General features: G+C 44.1%; 1 protein-coding gene across 3 annotated transcripts in view; it reads left to right on the plus strand.

Annotated features, from left to right (window-relative positions):
• Positions 1–21040, plus strand: part of LOC146370123 (titin-like) — a 174205-nt gene that overhangs the window by 89015 nt on the left and 64150 nt on the right. For all 3 annotated transcript variants that reach the window (XM_084908769.1, XM_084908770.1, XM_084908771.1), the window contains 37 exons: positions 80–266; positions 380–495; positions 623–922; positions 2643–2942; positions 3048–3153; positions 3335–3531; positions 3685–3993; positions 4093–4371; positions 4601–4900; positions 5237–5539; positions 5636–5832; positions 5908–6091; positions 6503–6805; positions 9556–9855; positions 10206–10324; positions 10457–10634; positions 10765–11049; positions 11267–11560; positions 11694–11993; positions 12524–12705; positions 13035–13164; positions 13315–13505; positions 13769–14198; positions 14533–14838; positions 15067–15248; positions 15460–15589; positions 15770–15921; positions 16001–16148; positions 17010–17175; positions 17390–17541; positions 18023–18319; positions 18501–18800; positions 19209–19523; positions 19605–19753; positions 19979–20129; positions 20230–20511; positions 20609–20911. In XM_084908769.1, coding sequence (XP_084764895.1) covers positions 80–266; positions 380–495; positions 623–922; positions 2643–2942; positions 3048–3153; positions 3335–3531; positions 3685–3993; positions 4093–4371; positions 4601–4900; positions 5237–5539; positions 5636–5832; positions 5908–6091; positions 6503–6805; positions 9556–9855; positions 10206–10324; positions 10457–10634; positions 10765–11049; positions 11267–11560; positions 11694–11993; positions 12524–12705; positions 13035–13164; positions 13315–13505; positions 13769–14198; positions 14533–14838; positions 15067–15248; positions 15460–15589; positions 15770–15921; positions 16001–16148; positions 17010–17175; positions 17390–17541; positions 18023–18319; positions 18501–18800; positions 19209–19523; positions 19605–19753; positions 19979–20129; positions 20230–20511; positions 20609–20911 — 8523 coding nt within the window. The remainder of the gene's footprint in view (positions 1–79; positions 267–379; positions 496–622; positions 923–2642; positions 2943–3047; positions 3154–3334; positions 3532–3684; positions 3994–4092; positions 4372–4600; positions 4901–5236; positions 5540–5635; positions 5833–5907; positions 6092–6502; positions 6806–9555; positions 9856–10205; positions 10325–10456; positions 10635–10764; positions 11050–11266; positions 11561–11693; positions 11994–12523; positions 12706–13034; positions 13165–13314; positions 13506–13768; positions 14199–14532; positions 14839–15066; positions 15249–15459; positions 15590–15769; positions 15922–16000; positions 16149–17009; positions 17176–17389; positions 17542–18022; positions 18320–18500; positions 18801–19208; positions 19524–19604; positions 19754–19978; positions 20130–20229; positions 20512–20608; positions 20912–21040) is intronic.

The raw sequence follows: 21040 nt of genomic DNA on the forward strand, positions 1-21040 counted from the left end.
TATACTACTCTCCGGTGATTTATTTCCAGCCTGTGCAGGTGAACCGTAGATAAATCCTCTTATTTTTCATCTGTTTCAGATCCTCCGGGTCCTCCAACCAGAATCACTCCCTCTGACATCGCCAAGGACGCTGTCACTCTGACCTGGTTAGAGCCTGACGAGGATGGCGGTAGCCCCATCACTGGATTCTGGATTGAGAAGTTAGATCCGGAGAGTGACAAGTGGATCAGATGTAACAAACTGCCCATCACGGACACAACATTCAGGTAACTATGTACCTGAAGGTACAAGTGGCAGGAGTGATGGTGAAAGTTCTTCAGCTAACAGTGTGGACCATTTTTTGTCAAGTATGTTTCTAACTTTGAATTTTGGGCTGCAGGGTAAAGGGTCTCACCGCCAAGAAGAAGTACCGCTTCCGTGTTCTGGCTGAAAATCTAGCTGGACCTGGAAACCCAAGTGCAGAGACTGATCCCATCCTCATCAAAGATCCTATTGGTATGTCACATGTCAGTCAATGTACTTAGGCTGAGTCAGATGCTGTGGTATCAAGATTATAATTTCCTTATTGCAAAGCATCTCACAAAGATCAGGAAATAAAAGTATTCATATAACTCTTCTTCAGATCCTCCATGGGCTCCTGGTAAACCTGTCATCAGGGACATTGCCAAGACCTCAGCCCTGTTAGGATGGACTCGTCCAGAGCACGATGGTGGGGCTAAGATTGAAGGCTACATCATTGAGTTCCAGAAGGCTGGAAGCGAGGAATGGATCAAGATTGCAGAGGATGTTCCTCAGACTGAGCATCAGCTGAAGGGCCTAATAGAAAAGCAAGAATACTCTTTCAGAGTCAGGGCCGTCAATAAGGCTGGTGAGAGCGAACCCAGTGAGCCCAGCGACCCCGTGGTCTGCAAGGAGAGACTCTGTAAGTTGATACCAGTGTGAGCAGTGGGCAGCAAATGACGTCTGTAGAGGTTATACAGGGAGTGCAGAATTATTAGGCAAGTTGTATTTTTGAGGAATAATTTTATTATTGAACAACAACCATGTTCTCAATGAACCCAAAAAACTCATTAATATCAAAGCTGAATGTTTTTGGAAGTAGTTTTTAGTTTGTTTTTAGTTTTAGCTATTTTAGGGGGATATCTGTGTGTGCAGGTGACTATTACTGTGCATAATTATTAGGCAACTTAACAAAAAACAAATATATACCCATTTCAATTATTTATTTTTACCAGTGAAACCAATATAACATCTCCACATTCACAAATATACATTTCTGACATTCAAAAACAAAACAAAAACAAATCAGCGACCAATATAGCCACCTTTCTTTGCAAGGACACTCAAAAGCCTGCCATCCATGGATTCTGTCAGTGCTTTGATCTCTTCACCATCAACATTGCGTGCAGCAGCAACCACAGCCTCCCAGACACTGTTCAGAGAGGTGTACTGTTTTCCCTCCTTGTAAATCTCACATTTGATGATGGACCACAGGTTCTCAATGGGGTTCAGATCAGGTGAACAAGGAGGCCATGTCATTAGTTTTTCTTCTTTTATACCCTTTCTTGCCAGCCACGCTGTGGAGTACTTGGACGGGTGTGATGGAGCATTGTCCTGCATGAAAATCATGTTTTTCTTGAAGGATGCAGACTTCTTCCTGTACCACTGCTTGAAGAAGGTGTCTTCCAGAAACTGGCAGTAGGACTGGGAGTTGTGCTTGACTCCATCCTCAACCCGAAAAGGCCCCACAAGCTCATCTTTGATGATACCAGCCCAAACCAGTACTCCACCTCCACCTTGCTGGCGTCTGAGTCGGACTGGAGCTCTCTGCCCTTTACCAATCCAGCCACGGGCCCATCCATCTGGCCCATCAAGACTCACTCTCATTTCATCAGTCCATAAAACCTTAGAAAAACCAGTCTTGAGATATTTCTTGGCCCAGTCTTGACGTTTCAGCTTGTGTGTCTTGTTCAGTGGTGGCCGTCTTTCAGCCTTTCTTACCTTGGCCATGTCTCTGAGTATTGCACACCTTGTGCTTTTGGGCACTCCAGTGATGTTGCAGCTCTGAAATATGGCCAAACTGGTGGCAAGTGGCATCTTGGCAGCTGCACGCTTGACTTTTCTCAGTTCATGGGCAGTTATTTTGCGCCTTGGTTTTTCCACACGCTTCTTGCGACCCTGTTGACTATTTTGAATGAAACGCTTGATTGTTCGATGATCACGCTTCAGAAGCTTTGCAATTTTGAGACTGCTGCATCCCTCTGCAAGATATCTCACTATTTTTGACTTTTCTGAGCCTGTCAAGTCCTTCTTTTGACCCATTTTGCCAAAGGAAAGGAAGTTGCCTAATAATTATGCACACCTGATATAGGGTGTTGATATCATTAGACCACACCCCTTCTCATTACAGAGATGCACATCACCTAATATGCTTAATTGGTAGTAGGCTTTCGAGCCTATACAGCTTGGAGTAAGACAACATGCATGAAGAGGATGATGTGGACAAAATACTCATTTGCCTAATAATTCTGCACTCCCTGTAGACTATAAAATATAAGCTATCAAGAGTTGTTTTCATTTGGAAAACCATACGACCTTGAATTTAATTTTTTAAATAAAAGTCTTTGTGTTTGCTTCAATAGATCCTCCATCAGCTCCTCAGTGGCTGGAGGTGGCGAACATCACCAAAATTAACGCAGACCTAAAGTGGCAGCCTCCCAGCAGTGATGGCGGCTCACCCATCACCAACTACGTGGTTGAAAAGAGGGACGTGAGGCGGAAGGCGTGGCAGACTGTCGATACCACCGTCAAGGAACAGAAGTATACGGTTACCCCTCTCAACGAAGGATCGCTGTATGTGTTCCGGGTTGCTGCAGAGAATGCCGTTGGGATGGGTGAATTTTGCGAGCTGGAGGATGCCGTTCTTGCCAAGGACACTTTTAGTGAGTTTTTTAAGTCAGCATTGGTCTTCCCCTTTTAATTTATTTCTTTGTGAAACCCAAGGAACCACTATCTCTACGTGTTAATGCTTTTCACTTTTTCTCCAGCAACTCCTGGACCTCCTTATGCACTGACAGTGGTGGAAGTCACCAAGAGACATGTGGAGCTGAAGTGGGAACCTCCCAATAGCGATGGTGGAAGACCAATAACAAAGTAAGGCAAACTGCTGTAAAGCCATTCAGACGAGAACAATTATAGGACACTTTTTGGTGGGTTTTTTCCATAAAGCAGCGCATTCAGGCTTTCAGTAAGAGAACTCTAAATTGAGACAAAAGACGTGGTTTATCTCATACTGTTCCAGAGCTGTACTTGACAAACACCATCTGCCTAACAGGTATGTGATTGAGAAGAAAGAAAAGGTGGGAACTCGCTGGCTGAAGTGCTGCAAAACTCCGGACAGAAAGACTCAGTTCAAGGTAACGGATGTTGATGAAGGTTCAGAAGTGCAGTTCCAGGTCAGAGCTGAGAACGAGGCTGGAGTTGGAGATCCAAGTGAACCCACCGTGATTCTCACCATTGAAGATCCAACCAGTAAGATACTTTTAACTGTATTTCTTTATTCTTTTGGTGCTCAGTGTATTTAAGCAGGGATATCCCCCCAAAATAACCCCAACAATAATAAAATAAGGACAAAAAGTTGTTGACTTTCTGCAGATAAATGCATGAAACCTCCTTCCTCTCCAGGTGCACCATCACCTCCACTTGAAGTGGTCATCCCTGATGCCAGCAGGGAGCACATCAATGTCACCTGGAAGCCTCCGGTCAAGGACGGGGGTTGTCCTGTCACTGGGTACCATGTGGAGGTGGCAGAAGCCCGTCCAGAACTAAAGTGGCTCAGGGTCAACAGCAGACCCATCAAGGAGCTAAAGTTCAGGATAGATGATGGAATCAAACCTGAGAAAAAGTATGTCATTAGGGTTCGGGCCATCAACTCTGTCGGAGTCAGTGATCCCTCTGATGTCTCTGATAAGGTCGCCACCAAAGATCCTGACTGTAAGCAAGGATGAAATTCAACTTTAGAACTTCAGAAGAAGTGAACTTAAAGCACCGATAATACAAATCTAAGTAATAATCCTGTGTTCTTCTCACAAGGTGCTCCAACCATGGATTTGGAAGCAAAGGACGTGATAGTGGTTGAAGGTGAGAAGCTGCACCTGAATGTTCCCTACAGGGCAATCCCGACACCCAAGATGGTTTGGCAGAAGGACACTGTGGAGTGTAAGGCCGGTGACCGGCTCTCCCTGACAGTGGAGATGAACAGCGCCCACCTGGAGCTGCTCAAGTGCACCCGCGGTGATGCTGGCGCCTATGCCATCACTCTGGAAAACAGTCTGGGAACTGCCACTGGAACCGTCAATGTCAAAGTCATCGGTAAGGCGATTCGATGCTTAGGACATATAACGCTGTTAATATGCCGTTCAGCAATGGTGTCCTCTGTAAACCAAATTTAAAGTTTACCACCAACAATTTCCAAGTTTGGATTTAGATCCATTCTTAGTCTGAAAGTCCTCAAGCAGACTCACTATTTCTTTTTTAATCAGACACAGACACTCTGCAGTAATCTTCTTAAACAGTTTTGCTTCTTTCCCAAACCGTGTAGGACTCCCTGGTCAGTGTAAAACGATCACCTCCAGTGACGTCACCAAGAACAGCTGCAAGGTCAGCTGGGAAGCTCCAGAGGATGATGGCGGCACCCCCATTGTCAGCTATACCCTGGAGCGCCGTGAAGCGTCCAAAAAGACTTACATGCCCGTTATGTCGGGAGAAAATGTCCTAACAAGTACTGTCAAAGATCTCTTTGTCAACTGTGAGTACTACTTCAGGGTGAAAGCTGTCAACAAGGTCGGAGCGGGAGAATATCTGGAGTTACAAAACCCGGTCATTATAGAGGAAATAAAACGTAAGTTTCATTTTATGTTCAACAACTGAAATCTGTTTTATTGCTTTGAGCATTAACATTACCATTTCAGATAAAGTTTAGTCTGAAAAAGCACATAAATACTTTCCAAAGTATGCTGCAAGGGAAAAGAACATTGGAATGGACTGAAAATGAAATGATCTTCATAAACTGTCCCATCAATACAAAAATGAGGACCGATTTAGTCAGGTGATTCTGATACAGGACAACTGACAGGGGGTCCAAGCAGATCAAGTGTAACTCCTAAAATATGAGGCATAAACAACTGGAACATCAAAACATCAGACATTGACTCTGTTGTTAATATTGATTGCACAGAGAAACCAGACCCACCCATCCAAGTGGAGGCTCATGACCCAACGTCCAAGTCCATCACAGTCACCTGGAAGGCTCCAGACTACGATGGCGGCTGTCCCATCCAGGGCTACATCATAGAGAAGATCGAGAAGGACGGCGACCGCTACGAGAGGGTCACACCAAGCCTGGTCCCTGGTTTCTCCTACGTGGTGATGGGCCTAAAGGAGGACATGGAGTACCAGTTCAGGGTCAGAGCTGAGAATGCTGCCGGAGTCAGCGAGCCGTCACGCAGCTCACAGCCCATCAAGGCTGCAGACCCTGTTGGTGTGTGAAAGTCAAATGCGCTAACATCAGTAACTGTCACAAGTAAATGTGTATTTATGTTAGAGCTAACATGTCAAAATCGTTCATTGCTTGCAGAAAAACCCAAGGTCACCCTGCACGCCCGTGTTCAATCTGGGCTCTGCATCAAGAAAGGTGAGGAAATCTGCATTGACGCCTACATCTCTGGCTCCCCATATCCCAAAGTCACCTGGCTGAGAAATGATGAGGATGTCACCAAAGAGCCCACCAAGAAGTTCATTCCTGTTATCAAGAAGAAGAAGACCAAAGCCAGGGTTTGTGTCTTCACTGAGACATCTGAAAGTCCTGAATGTTTCAAGTGTTTCAACCTTTCTGATTTCTTGCTGCAGGTTCCAGAACCAGAGGAGGAGTTTGTGACTCCCCTGCGTGAGCGTCTGGGTATAGACCAGACCAAGAAGGGACAATCTGCACTGATGATCCGTGATGCCGTCAGAACCGATCACGGCAGCTTCACTATCAAGGTGGAAAACACACATGGTGTTGCCACCGCTTCCTGCGTCGTCAACGTCCTAGGTAATAAAGTTTACCGATTAACTGGAGGCCACATGATTATATTTCATAACTGGTATATTCACACAATTAAAAGCGTCTTTGAGCTTCTCCATTATATGCAAGGAATCACAACAGATCCACATATTTAACTTTGGCACAGTGTTTCTGACATAAGCCTACCTGGGATTCTTTCTTCTCCCAAGTTTGATTCAGAAATTGAGTTCAGTTCAGATTTTTTTCTTATAGAACCAATTCTTAACAACAGTCGGCTCAAACCACCTTTCAGGTAGGGAGTGCAATATCAAAGAGAAAACCTCAACAATCTTGATTAGGCAAACATGTTTTCTACAGAGCCGCTAGCAGAGTTAAACAATTATTCATTTCCAAAATGCCGTTGAGATTAAACATTGGCTTGACTGTCTTGTATTGCAGACAAACCTGGTGCTCCGATTAACTTCACCTTTGATGAGATCAGGAACACGTCGGTCATCTGTAACTGGGAGCCTCCTGAGGATGATGGTGGCAGCGAGATCCTGAACTACATTCTGGAGAAGAAAGACAACAAGAAGGACGAGACTGGCTGGATCACCGTCACTTCTACCCTGAAGGGCACCAGCTGCCCCGTCACCAAGCTCATCGAAGGGAAGGAGTACATCTTCAGAGTCACTGCTGAAAACAAGTACGGCTGTGGTCCACCGTGCATCTCCGAACCACTCGTCGCCAAGAACCAGTTCAGTGAGTAAAGGCATAAAAATAATAAAGACTGTAATGACTGATAACAATCAGCTGTAAAAAAAACAAAACAAGCAAACTTCAAAAGTAATTACACCTTCTTTTTTATGTAATTTAGTGGTAATTTAACGGTGTCACAATAATGTATTTTGGATTTTAAAAATATACAAAATACACAAATTTATTAAAATTGATTCTTTATATTTTGTAAGAATAATTTGCATTTATTAACAGATGCAAAAATGTCTGAATTACTGCAGTTACTGGTATTTCTTTAAAACATGTTCTATGTCACATATGAAAATAAGCATCTATGCAGTATGTAAATAAAATCAGTGTGTTATTTATAAATCTGTTTAGCTTTTAATTATTTCATGTATTCAACATTTTGTGCTTTCAATTATAAGTAATTTTTTTCGTTCCACAAAGGTTGATTCTGTTCGGAGAAACGTTTCGTCATCATCAGGTGACGTCTTCAGTCTCAGCTGACTGCAGGTCTCAATCTTATAAACAGTGCATTTGCATAATGACTGAAACCAGCCCACTGAAGGAACAATGGGCTGGGAGGTCAGTTCCTTGATCATTAATATACAATTTGTCATGATCATTGAACAACCACTGATCAATGGCCATGAGTCCTATTCACAGAGAGTTGGGGAATGGCTGCAATCACAGCATTGTAAGATGGTGACAGATGTACCCTTAGGCCCCCTCCTCGATTCAGAGATGGTCTTTCCCCTTTAAGTAAATGGCCTCCTCCTAAATGGTTGTCCTTCTCTCCTGGATCAGCTGGAGCTTTCTTTAGGAGCCTTCCCAGCTTTGACAAAAGTCCAGCTGGGATAACTACATTTACTCAGGGCCTTCTTCATGTTCTTCTGCCTCCCTGGCTGCTGTGTCTGTGGGGATGGTGTTCGCTCTGTGTTGTAGTGTCCTGATGACACCCAGTTTGTGCTCCAGTGGATGATAAGAGTCAAACCTTAAATACTGATCCGTATGTGTAGGTTTACGGTACACGTCAGCTTTTAGATGTCCCCCATTACTGATGGAAATCTCACAGTCTAAGAAGGCTAACCTGCCACTTTTCATATCCTCCCTGGTGAATTTGATGTGTCGGTCCACCGAGTTAATGTAATCCGTGAAATGTGGTACGTCCTGAGATTTGATTTTCACCCAGGTGTCATCCACATACCTGAACCAATGGCTTTGTGGTGTTCCAGGGTAGGATAGCAGAGCCCTCTTTTCCACTTCTTCCATGTACAAATTGGCCACGATGGGTGAAACTGGGGAGCCCATGGCACACCCATGTTTCTGCCTGTAGCACCTGCCTTGCATGTGAAGTAGGTGGAATGAAGACACAGCTCCAAAAGCAAACTCTTAGGTTTATATTGTTGGATTGTCATTTATGCTTAGAAATATATAATCATATATGCTTAGAGGTATATAATCGATTGTATAATGATAGAGGTCTGATCCTTAGTAGACTGCAAAGACTCTGTGTGCCTCCCAGAGTGTTCTGGCATACTAACACATCCTAAGGTCATGAGGGAGGTCGTACCTTCTCTTGCTGTTTTATGGTATGGTAAACACATCCGTGTCCGTTTAAGTACAAGTGCCTTTTGTTTAGATGAACTGCTGGACTTCCAGGCCCAGCAGATTTAGGGGAGTCATTCGCAGGGTCACATCTTGACCCCCCCCCCCACACACACACACACACATACCTACACTACACACAGACAACGTACTCTTGTGTATGATGTCATATGTTAATGAGACCATGCATATTCATGTAACCACAATAAAGAGCAGTGCTACGGGGGAGCTAACTGAGAGTGACTGGGGTTCGAGCGGTGGGAACAGCGCTCGTCTCGGGCATCTCCCTCGTGCATCTCCCTCGTGCACGTCATCATACAAAGAGCTCTGGTGACTTGTTTTTGCTGTTGTAGTAGAATTGTCTCGTACCAGCAATAGGCCTGTGCTAGACAAACCTATCACAAACACACTTGGTCGATGCTGAGAGTGGTCCTGTTGCTGAGGTTGGGGTCATCCTGTAATCTCTTATGAACTACCTCCGGCGCTTCAGTGACTGGCACACAAGTGAAGAGAGATGTAACATCATACGAGACCATGGTTTGATCTGCCTCCATGATGGCATCTCTCACCTTCTCATGGACATGGATCAGTGGTTGTTGATCGATTGTCAATGCATATTAATGATCATAAACTGATCACAGTCCATTGTTCATTCAGTGGTGCTGGTTTCAGTCATTGTACAAATGTGCTGTTTATAAGGTTGGAGACCTCAGGTCACCTGATGATGATGAAACCTTTCTCGCACTGAAAACATCCAGGTGAACAGAATCAACCTTTTGGGATTTACTAGCTGGATGACTGAGCGTGCATCCAGACAATATTTCACATTATCCATTTTTAAATACTAAAAGTTAAATACATCCTTAAAATACTCATTAATTCAATTTTTAATCATCAATTACATGTTATAGTGAAGTTAAAAAATATGGAAACAATTTAACATGATTGACATAAACTGACTTTTAGTTTCTGTTAAAACAAATGATTTGTTAAAGCAGTTGTTTTTCTTTATACAACCAGCAACACTGTTTGACTCTGGCACAATATGGCACAACCTTATGGCCATATTGTGAAGGTAACAATGAAGACATCTCTTCCCTGTGTTCGTCAAATGTGCAAAGACCGTTAAATATAAAGTCACCTATATTCTCCTTTGTGCTCAGGTCCTCCTGATGCTCCCAACACTCCCAGAGTCCACGAGGTGACGGCAAGCACCGCGCACATCTCCTGGCATGAGCCAAAGGACAATGGAAGCCCGATCCTGGGTTACTGGATCGAGAGGAAGGAGGTGAACAGCAAACACTGGACCAGAGTCAACCGAGCCCTCCTCAACTCTCTCGAGGTGACGGTGACCGGCCTGATGGAGGGCTTGACCTACATCTTCAGGGTCTGTGCTGAGAATCTGGCTGGCCCCGGGCCCTTCAGTGATCCAACCGATCGCATTGTCGCGATGGATGAAATCTGTGAGTGCAATACCAAAAGAGAACTTCAAAGACAAAGCTCACATTTTCTTAAGTGGAGCATCAGATTTTTTGGTTTGATCTACTTCTTTCTAGTCATCACACCTGAGATGAGTACAGTTAACACATTCTTATGACTGATAAAGATGTTTCAAAAGTTGTCCTGCAAACTTTATTAAATCTTCAAAATCTTCATCGACAAGAAATTATTTTAGTCTTTCTAATTATCAAAATTATGAATGACACATTTCTCATAAATAGAAAAAACTGCATGTATGCTGCTGAAGGAAGAACTTGATTGTGTAACAGTAAAGACCAAGTGCAGCCTATCATTGTTCCACTCTTCCACTCAGTGCCTCCTGGTCCACCAATTCCATGGATCGTGGACACCGGGAAGGACTCTGTTGTTGTGGCGTGGAAGCCCCCGCTGTACAATGGTGGTGGAGACATCCTCGGATACCACGTTGAGAAGGTCTGAAAAACTCAGTGAAGTAACCTCCCTGAATTACACGTTTAATAATCAGTAAATCTCCAACTGTGGGTCTTTCTTAAGAATCATGGCTGTGGATGTGGACATGGTCAAACTCTTGTGCTCTTGTCACAGGTTCTGGCCGGAGAGAAAGACTGGAGCCGCAGCACCGAGTTCAGGTGTAAAGAGCTGACGTACACTGTGACCGGCCTCACTGAGGGAGCAGATTATTATATCCGGGTTCTTGCAGTCAATGACGCAGGCCCAGGAGCTCCTGGTGTTACTGAACCCGTTACCGTCAAAGAGCCCCAAGGTACCAGAAGTTCTATTACAGGGGCAAGACGCACTTTTACATATGCATTTTTAATGTGGGACAGTGTTTATAACTGTGCCTCACAAAACAGATGGCTTTCCAGTTCTGATTAACGGCTTGTGTCCTGCAGAATCTCCTGTTGTGGATTTCGATGACTCTGTGAAGAACGGCGTCATGATTAAGGCCGGCGAGTCTCTGAGGCTTCCTGCTGTGGTCCGTGGTCGACCCCAGCCGGAGGTAAAATGGGCCAAAGATGAGGCTGAAATCGACAAAGAGAGGATGATTGTGGAGACCGTGGGGAAGAACAGTACATTGTTCATCAAGAAGGCTGTGAGGGCAGATCACGGAAAGTACCAGATCACCGGCACCAACAGCAGCGGGAGCAAGACCGCCGAGACAAGAGTGGATGTTATGGGTTAGTGTTACATAAATTCAGTTATTTTAGGACCAATAAACTCGCTTTTTGAACTCAGAACACAAATGTGCATTTTTTTCTTTTGCAATCCAGAAGCACGTTGTGGTCTTTGAAGGGAACGATAGAACTGACTTCAGATCAGACTTTACTGTTGAAATCTAAATTATGTGATAAAAACTGTTATGTTCACATGAAATATTTTTACTGGTTCCTGCAGATGTTCCTGGGCCGGTGGTTGACTTGAAGGCTGTTACAGTTACCAAGAAGAACATCGTCCTCACCTGGTCTGACCCCGTGGATAATGGTGGCAGCGATATCATTGGTTATGAGGTGCTAAAGAAGGATGCCAATATGAAGCTCTTCCGCCAGCCCATTGAGACTGCATCCTGCAAGTGTGATGTCCAAGGCCTGCTGGCTGGCGAGCAGTATGATTTCAGAGTCATTGCCAGGAACAAGTATGGCGATGGACTTCCAGCAGACCTGGGTCCCATCTTAGCTGAGGATCCAAAAGGTGAGCTTACCAAATATGTCTTGATGCTGCTGTTAGCTCACACTTTAGGGCATCAATTAAACCTGATGAAAAATTCAGTGGCCCGATGATCCAATTTTTTCAGTGATGGCTAAATTCTTTCAAAATGTTGCAGGTACGCCATCTGCCCCAGAGAAACTGCACTACACCAACAGAAGCAAGAACACCATCACTCTGGCCTGGCAGCCTCCTCGCACTGATGGTGGCAGCCCCATCAGAGGATACTATGTGGAGAAGATGAGGTCTGACAGCACCGAGTTTGAAGTGGCCAACCGCAAGATCTTCACTGAGTGCTGTGGAACCATTGAGAACCTGTCGGAGAACCAGGAGTATGACTTCCGTGTCAAAGCCGTGAACGAGGTTGGAGAAGGAGATCCATCCAAAAGAATCACCGTCAAGATCCAGGATGATGAGAGTATGTTCAAAGTCTTAAGGCCCTATCACATTCACATGTGCAAAACCAATAGAAATAAAGCGTATAGCTGCGCAAAGTTCAACCACAATGTGAAGGAAAAGATTCTGTGCGTGTTTGAGTTCGAGCCTTTAAGCCTTCAACAGCTCTGCGGACCTCAGGAGGAAAGCAGTGTTGTGGAAAGGACACACTCTTCACTAGTCGGGATAGTTACAAAGCTTTCTTCTTTATGAATAAGTGATACATGTTTTATGAAATATTTGAGCATAATACAACACGAACTCTCGTAGAGGATATCAAATCAAAGAGATGTTTTGAAATGATAAGCAGGCACGTTTATAGTACACGTAGAGCGGCTGCAAAAAACAGACTTCCAAGCAGAGGCCCCACAAATTTTGGGCCCTTGGCTTTAGTTAGCAGTCAGTGCAACACATGCCATATCTGATGTGAAAGGGCCTAAAGGTTATGATGATACTTTACTTTTGTCAGGCTGATAAAGATTTGACACAATTTCCCAATTTTGTTGGCCAAAGTTGCTCCCAGCATTACAATCTTGAAATTCATCAAGAGCAATGCCATCAATGTGAGGAAAGGCGCCGCCATCGACATCCCAGCAGAAGTGAGGGGACTTCCTCTGCCGACACTGGAGTGGATGAAGGATGACGTCGTGATCGAGAAGACCGATGAGGAGAAGATGACGATGGAGACTGAGGAGGTCAGAACTAGTTTTAATTTTATGGTATTATTATTCAGTGGAGCTACTGGTTTCACAGGAAGAAGTTCCCAGATTTATTTACTTATTCCTGTACTTTTCCCTATGTTTTTGTGTGACGAATGAATTTAAGCCACACTGTTGTTCATTTATATCTATTTGTCATGTTGAATGTTGGAGCAATGGAGAACATTTTTTACTGTTTCATCATTGGCACAGTTAATATAAAAGCAAAATCCTACTTTACAGAGGATGAACTGATCTCTGACCCTTCGCACTCTGGATTTTAGAAATAGTTAGATCCTCAACAAATTAAGTTGTTTTATCTTCAGGTGGACCGGACAACCATAAGGACGAAGATTGCCATCCCAGAAACCATAAGGCAGGACAAAGGCAGCTACAAGCTGGTTGCTGAAAACTGCCACGGGAAAGCTCAGCAGATCATCAAAGTCGAGATCCTCGGTAAAACCTAAAATTTTGTTTGTATAATTTTAATGGCTTGTGTTTAACACGGCATCTTTTTCAATGTTTCACGTTAAATATGCAGTATTTAAACATTATTTTTCATCCCGAATTGCTGAGCTGTACATGAATTTAACACTGCATTTTCAGACCGTCCTCTTCCTCCACGGAACATCGTGGTCTCAGACATCAAAGCAGACTCGTGCTACCTGACCTGGGACGCTCCAGAAGACAATGGAGGAAGCGAGATTACTAACTACATTGTTGAGCGCAGAGATGCAAGCAAGAAAAAGTCTGACTTTGATGTTCTCACCATCAACCTCATTGACAGGAGATATGGGGTAAGACTTGGCTGCAGAGCATGGATGCTACACAGACTTATTCAAAATGAATAATAATGAATCATTTTGTTGTATTAATGATAAAAGCAGTTTGTCTACAGACAAATACACAAGTCAAAACATTAAAAACTATTCCAGTAATCAAATAAGAAACGTTTCTGTTTGCTTTTATTAGAAATGTTATTATTATCAAAATAGTCCCACACAAACAGCTATTCATCCTTAATGCCTGATCAAGAACAAAATGTGTTCTGCTTCTTCAGGTGTACAAACTGGACTTGAATGGTAGCTACCAGTTCAGGATCAAAGCTGAAAACAAATATGGCGTCAGTGATGGCTGCGACTCAGAGAAAGTCCAGCTGCGGGATCCATTTGGTCTTCCTGGACCTCCACGTAATGCAAAAATTATTGCTGCTACAGCGACCACAATGACCGTGACTTGGGATCCCCCTCTGGACAACGGTGGTTCCACCATCCAGGGATATTGGCTGGAGAAGAGGGAACGTGGTGCTGTGTACTGGGGTCGTGTCAACCGAGCTCCAGTCACCAAACCGGCAGTGAAAGGCCTGCAGTACGCCGTGCTGAAGCTCATAGAAGGAACAGAGTACCAGTTCAGGATTTCAGCCTGCAATGCTGCTGGTGTTGGACCACCCAGCGAGGCCACAGAGTGCCGCTTTGCTGTGGATCCATGCAGTGAGTGACCCCCAGACCAGCTTTGTTAATCCATGATTCAGATTTAGACTGGAAGACAGAGATTTGGATAAAAACACTGCTTTATATTTTTGGGTTATTTTTTTGCGCTCTAATTTAGATGATTTCATATGAGTAAAACCAAAGTTCCCTTTTCATTCTATAATAATGAAAGGACGCAGACACACCAATAGTAAAATCTCCAAAACTAGGTAACTCACACAAAACCATTCTAGGTGATAGACAGCACTTCAGGTTCAAAATGTGCACATTGGATTATTAGGTAAAATAAAAAAGTCAAGTTAGACAGCCTGACCCCTCCGTTCTTCTTCCTTAGACCCCCCAAGCATACCTGGAAATCCTGAAATTAAAGACAAGACCAAGAACAGCGTCACTCTAACCTGGACCCCACCGGACAAAGATGGCGGGAGCCCAATCAAGGGTTACATTATTGAGGTTCATGAGGAGGGCTCTCCTGATTGGAGGAGAGTGAATCCTGCTGATAAGCTCCACCCTTCCACTGAAATCACTGTACCTGACCTGAAGGAAGGCAAGAAGTGCAAGTTCAAGATTTACGCGGTGAACTCTGCTGGAAACTCAGAGCCTGCTAGGACTGGTGACATCCTGGTTCAGGACATCCTGAGTAAGAGATACAAACACAGATAAGAACCTCTGTTTAATACAGACCTGGACATAACAGACATGATTTCATTTTCACCAGAGTTTTAATATTCTCATTCTGATTTGTGCAGCATAATTCAATACCGATTTAAAAGCAAAGCTTACATTAAGGACAGGATCAAACAGTGTGTGCCATGTGTGTCATGAACTCAAGGAAGGCATGTTTTCCTCCGATGTTTTTTCTCTCCAGTTGAGCCAACGGTGACTCTCGATGTGACTGCTCATGACCTGCTAAACTGTAGAGCAGGAACGACCATTAAGATTCCTGCCACCATCACCGGCCGACCCGTCCCCAAAGTCACCTGGACTTTCGACGGAACGGCTGAGACTGAGAAAAAGAACGATCTACACACTCTGCCAATTGACTCAGAGGTCAGACGTCCATGTATTCTGTCCAAATGACATATTTTAATATTTTAAAATATATTCAGCTCATTCCTCTGAAGAAGGGTTTGAAAGATCATTCAGCCCTGATAATCTTAGAAGACAAAAACTTTACTGTTTTTATGGTTTGCAATCTGAATTATGGCTCAGCCAAGTTAGTGCTGAATGTGTTAAGGAGAGGGTGAAATTCTTGTCGCAGATCCATTCCACCGACACAACCTCAGTGATTGTGATCCCAGCCTGCAAACTAAACCACAGTGGCAGATACATTATCAACGCAGAGAGCCCTGCTGGACACAGAGTGGTCAAAGTCAGAGTCGGCGTCCTCGGTAAGGCTTTTCACACTGACACACCTGGCAGGGTGCTACAAAGTGTGTAATGACTACAATAGAAGTAAATATACAAATTAAAGAAGGATATGTTAATTAAGTTAATTATGTCCAATTAGCAGTTTAAAATATGCCAAAAACATTGAGTCTCTCTGTCTTTGATTGATTGTTACCCTGCAGACCTGCCCGGACCTCCCAGAGACCTGAAGATTAGTGACGTGACCAGGGGAACGTGCAGACTCACCTGGAAACCCCCAGAGTGTGATGGAGGAGAGAGGGTTAAGAGCTACTTTATTGAAAAGAAAACAGCAGAGGGAAAAGCATGGACCAAGGTACAGCCTGCAGAATAACGTACATTAGGCTATACACTGTTTTGCTCCCATGTATTTGACGCTGATCTTGTTCTTCCAGGTAAACCCGGCCTGCGCTGCTCAGTCTCTGGTGGTGCCAGATCTGAATGAAGGCCAGGAGTACTTTTTCCGTGTACGTGCTGAGAACCGCTTTGGGTTTGGCCCCTACATCGCAAGCATTCAAAGGACCAAGGCCAGAGATCCAATCCGTACGTTCGATTTTTATTATCTCATCTATTGTTTCCTGCTCTGGCTCATCTAAACAGATGGTTTTTATACAGAGAAACCTTTAGTATAGCATAATACCTTACCGTTTTTACACAATGTGCAAATCCAATATAAACCAAACTATCTTATCTGTTTTCTACTTTTGTATCGTGATGTTCAGAGCATGTGCAGATGATACTGTCATACATACACAGAAAAAGCGCACTATTCACAGCAATGTGACCTTAACAAACATCTAACAACGTGTAGCTGAACAAAGTACAATTGCTTCTGTACGCTGTATTTTGATTTTATAGTGTAGACCATAGGTGTCAAACTCTGGCAGCCTAATTACATTTGGCCCGCGAAGCCATACCAAATTACTATCAGAGCTGGCCTACTGGTATTATACAGCTAATATATATATTGTTTAGTATTAAGCTTTGCTTGTTCCATATTCAGTTTTTCAGCAAAACGTGTTTGAGTCCATAAGAAAAGATTCATTCTTATATCTGGAGGAATAAATATATTTCAATAAATATTAACGTTAGCTCGCGACTTTGTTCCAGTTTTGAATTTTGGCCCACTGTGTATTTGAGTTTGACACCCCTGGTGTAGACTGACTCTAAACTCAGTTTTAACCCACACACTAGTTATGTGATAACAAGACTAACTTTTCAGACACAGCTGAAATCAATAAAATAAATCTTGAGCACTATATCATAGAAGAAAACGGTATATCCTGAATTTGATCAAATCATGACAGAAATGACATCTATCAGCAGCAGCATTACTCCTGATGAAACAAGTGTTATGTACATCATGGCTGTTTGTGATCTGACACCAGTCTGTAATGTCTCCAGATCCTCCCGATCCTCCAACAAGGTTGAAGATCCAGAGCGTCAGAAAGGGCACAGTAACTCTGACCTGGAAGGCTCCAAAGAACGATGGTGGTTCACCTGTAACCCACTACAGCGTTGATCTCCTCTGCTGGGACAGCAGTGGCACCCAGAAGGAGTCCTGGAGGAGGTAAAACTTCCCCCATCTGCTCTCTTGGTTTCTACTGAGACTCGATTTGAGAACATGTGGTATGGACTTACTCTGACTTTCTGACTACAGACCTAAATCTGTTAAAAATCTGGAAGATTCTTTTTTCTTTGTAAGCCAATAGAGACTCATCTTTACCTTTTCGAGCTGCTGTTGTGTTGGCTTTGGCTGTAACTCCATGTTGTGCTACATCCAGGTGCAACAGGAGAGATGTGGACACCACCAGCTTTAAAGTGGAGGACCTTACAGAGGGAGATGAGTATGAGTTCAGGGTGATGGCTTACAATGAAGTCGGACCCAGCCGACCTTCATCTACTGCTGGACCAATCATCATCCAGGACCAGAGCTGTAAGAGAAATTTAATAACATGGGCAGTGGCGCTGCAGTATCAGAGTTTGATTTTCAGTTCAGTATTGAGGCCGTTCAACAGTAATCTCAGCGCTCCTTATATTGTCACTTAAAACCCTACATAACGTGCACCTCTGCACATATGCACAGTTACACTGTGTACTAACAGTACACTTCAGTACTTTAGTCATATTTGTCATTTTATGGGTGCTAACCTGTGAAATGTGATGGATGCAGAGCTGGATGTTCTGTTTGTAAATTATGTCCTTTTTAACCTCAGGTTACAGTGTCCCAACAGCAGTATGTAATGACTATCAATACCTTTCATAAAATAAACAAAGCCTTGAATATTTTATGGACATTACCTTGAGTATTGCCCATATTTACTTTCGTCAGTGTTAGATTTCCACTTAGAAAGACAAGCTGCCAAAAATGCAATTAAAAAGCAAATAACTGTCAAATCCTTTATTTCGTCCTCCAGGTGCTCCATTCATCGAGCTGAATGAGTTCATGGAGGTGGAGCAGGGCTCCGACATTAGCATTGTGGCCCAAATTCGTGGCTGTCCATTCCCTACACTCACCTGGTACAAGGCTCCGCCCCACAAGTCCGACGCCAAGGTGGAGGTTCAGTACGACGAGCATATAAATAAGATTGTTTCAGACGACAGCTGCACACTGCTCATCCAGCAGGGCAAACGTCCCGACACAGGCCTGTACACGCTGGTGGCTTCCAACAGCCTTGGCAAGGCCTCCAAGGAGATGAGGCTCAACGTGCTCGGTACAATCGCAAAACACACTGCAAATATATCTAAAATATCTCATGTTTTATTTTAACTTTCATATTAATTATTTATTTTCATGATAGTCGGTGTGGTGGAGTAAATTGCTGGAATTACAGTCATCATTCACCAGAATAATTTCCACAGCATTATTTGAGTCTTGATTTTGTGTGCCTGCAGGCCGTCCCGGTCCTCCCTCTGCTCCCATTAAGTTTGAGGAGATTGGAGCTGAGAAGATCACGCTTTCCTGGCTGCCGCCGAAGGACGATGGTGGCTCCAAAGTCACAAACTACGTCATCTGGAGGCGGGTGGCCAACAGAAAGACTTGGGTGCCTGTCACCAGTGAGCCGAAAGAGCGGATCTGGACAGTGGAGAACTTGATGAAGGGACATGAGTACGTGTTCCGCATTATGGCACAGAACAAGTATGGAGTCGGAGAGCCATTGGACAGTGAGCCCGAGGTGGCCCGAAATCTCTACAGTGAGTTTAACCATCTGACTCTCAGCAGCAAACAAAGCTATGAAACCATTAATGGGTCGATTTAAAGTCAGTCACGTTTAAGGAAGCTTCATATACAGCATGCAATAATGTAATTCTTCTCACATCTTCTGTTGCATTGTTATGCTAAACGACAGCAGGAGGGCTTTGTAATAGAGGATGACACTCAGAAAACATACCAAGCAGTAATCCATCTTTTAGTCATTCTTAACCATCAGCACAATAATAGCTGTGAGATTTTAACAAGTCATGTGAAACAACAACTATCAAATCAAATGTTCTTATTTAAAAGTGAAAGTGAAGATCAAAATGTAAAAGATGAAGGGGTACGACCTGCATCAGGTCTTCTAATCCTCTAACCTTTGATGCTATGTGTCTGCGCGCCTGCAGCTGCACCTGGTCAGGTTGAAAAGCCGACAGTTACCAGCGTAACCATGGACTCCATGACCGTTAACTGGGAAGAACCTGAGGATGATGGGGGGTCCCCGATCACTGGCTACTGGCTGGAACGCAAGGAGACAACTGGCAAACGCTGGACCCGTGTCACCCGCGACCCGATCCGTCCCATGGGCCTGGGCGAGTCGTTTGTGGTGAGCGGACTCATTGAGGGATCCCAGTATCTATTCCGAGTCTCTGCCATCAATGCCGCAGGGCCCGGACTTGCTAGCCCTCCCACTGACCCCATCTTTGCCAGAGACCCTATCAGTAAGAATTACACTCTGAAATCACTAGAATTCATACAGGTTTTAAGGACACAATATTAACCACCTCTGTCTCCTCCTGTAGCGCCGCCATCTCCTCCAACCCCAAAGGTTTCTGACTGGACAAAGTCTACAGTGGACCTGGAGTGGATTCCTCCTCTGAAGGATGGAGGCTCCAAGATCATTGGTTATTGGGTGGAGCACAAAGAGGAGGGCACTGAAGCCTGGGTCAAGGTAATACAGTTCTACAAAGCAAACATCTGATAACTTCATTGACTGGCACATCTATGATGAGGCTAAACTTAGCAAACAAAAGAAGCCAAATCATTTCATGAGGTCCCAACCCAACATGAATAAACCGCAACTTCTCATGAAGCACAAAGCCTTAGTGTCTTATTAGAATAAACCATTTAAACATTCATCTGTCTGTTAGATCCACTCCATTTTCATGTCTTTTAGGCCAAGGACACGGAAATCCGTGGCACCCGGTTTGTGATCACTGGTCTGAAGACTGGTGGTAAATACAGGTTCAGAGTGATTGCCTTCAATGCTGCTGGCAATGGTGAGCCAGGAGAAGTCCCAGAGGTTCTCGAGGTGAATGACAGAATTGGTAAGTTGGTCCGCTAATTTAGTCAAAGTTCTCCCAGCAATGACTTAAAAGACCTATATGGAGTCCTTTTGGAATAGACTACTGAGTTTCTTCCTTCCAGTTGCGCCTGAGGTCGACTTGGATGCCTCGGTGAAAGAAAGAATAGTGGTCCACGCTGGCGGCGTGATCCGAATCATTGCCTACGTGTCAGGCCAGCCATCCCCCGATGTCACCTGGAGTAGAGATGGAGCTGCACTGCCTCCTGAGGCTAAAGTGGAGACCACAGCCATCAGCTCATCTCTTGTCATCAAACCTTGCACTAGGAAACACCTTGGTGTGTACACACTGACCGCCAAAAATGCTGGAGGAGAGAAGACAAAGAAGATCACAGTGGAAGTTCTGGGTAACACACTGTTTTCATTAAAACGGAATTGTTGGACATTTAAAACCCACAGAAATTGTAAATATGTATTTATTACGTTTGATTGTGTCCTTCTCAGATGTTCCCGGGCCAGTAGGCATCCCCTTAGTTGCAGAGAACCTGAGCGGTGACTCCTGCAAAATCAACTGGTTCTTCCCTGAGAATGATGGCGGCTCACCTATAAGCAACTTCATTATTGAGAAACGTGAGGCTGAGCGCAAAGCCTGGACGTCGCTGTCCTACACCGCCAGCAGACAGAACGCTGTGGCTCATGACCTCACACCTGGAAAGGCCTACTTCTTCAGAGTAGCTGCAGAGAATGCCATCGGTATTGGACCCTTTCTGGAGACTGCAGCTGAGATTGTCGTCAAGGAACCCATCAGTGAGTTTAATTAAACAAACATAGTGGCCATTGGACACTAGAGGTCTTACTGCAGTAAAGAAATGAAGAAGGTTATCTGATCCAATCAAGAGTAGAAATCTAAATCACTAAGCGAGTTCCTGTCTTCAG

The sequence above is a fragment of the Perissodus microlepis genome, chromosome 16, assembly GCF_051167445.1.
Source record: "Perissodus microlepis isolate ML-2025 ecotype Zambia chromosome 16, ASM5116744v1, whole genome shotgun sequence".
Lineage (NCBI taxonomy): Eukaryota > Metazoa > Chordata > Actinopteri > Cichliformes > Cichlidae > Perissodus > Perissodus microlepis.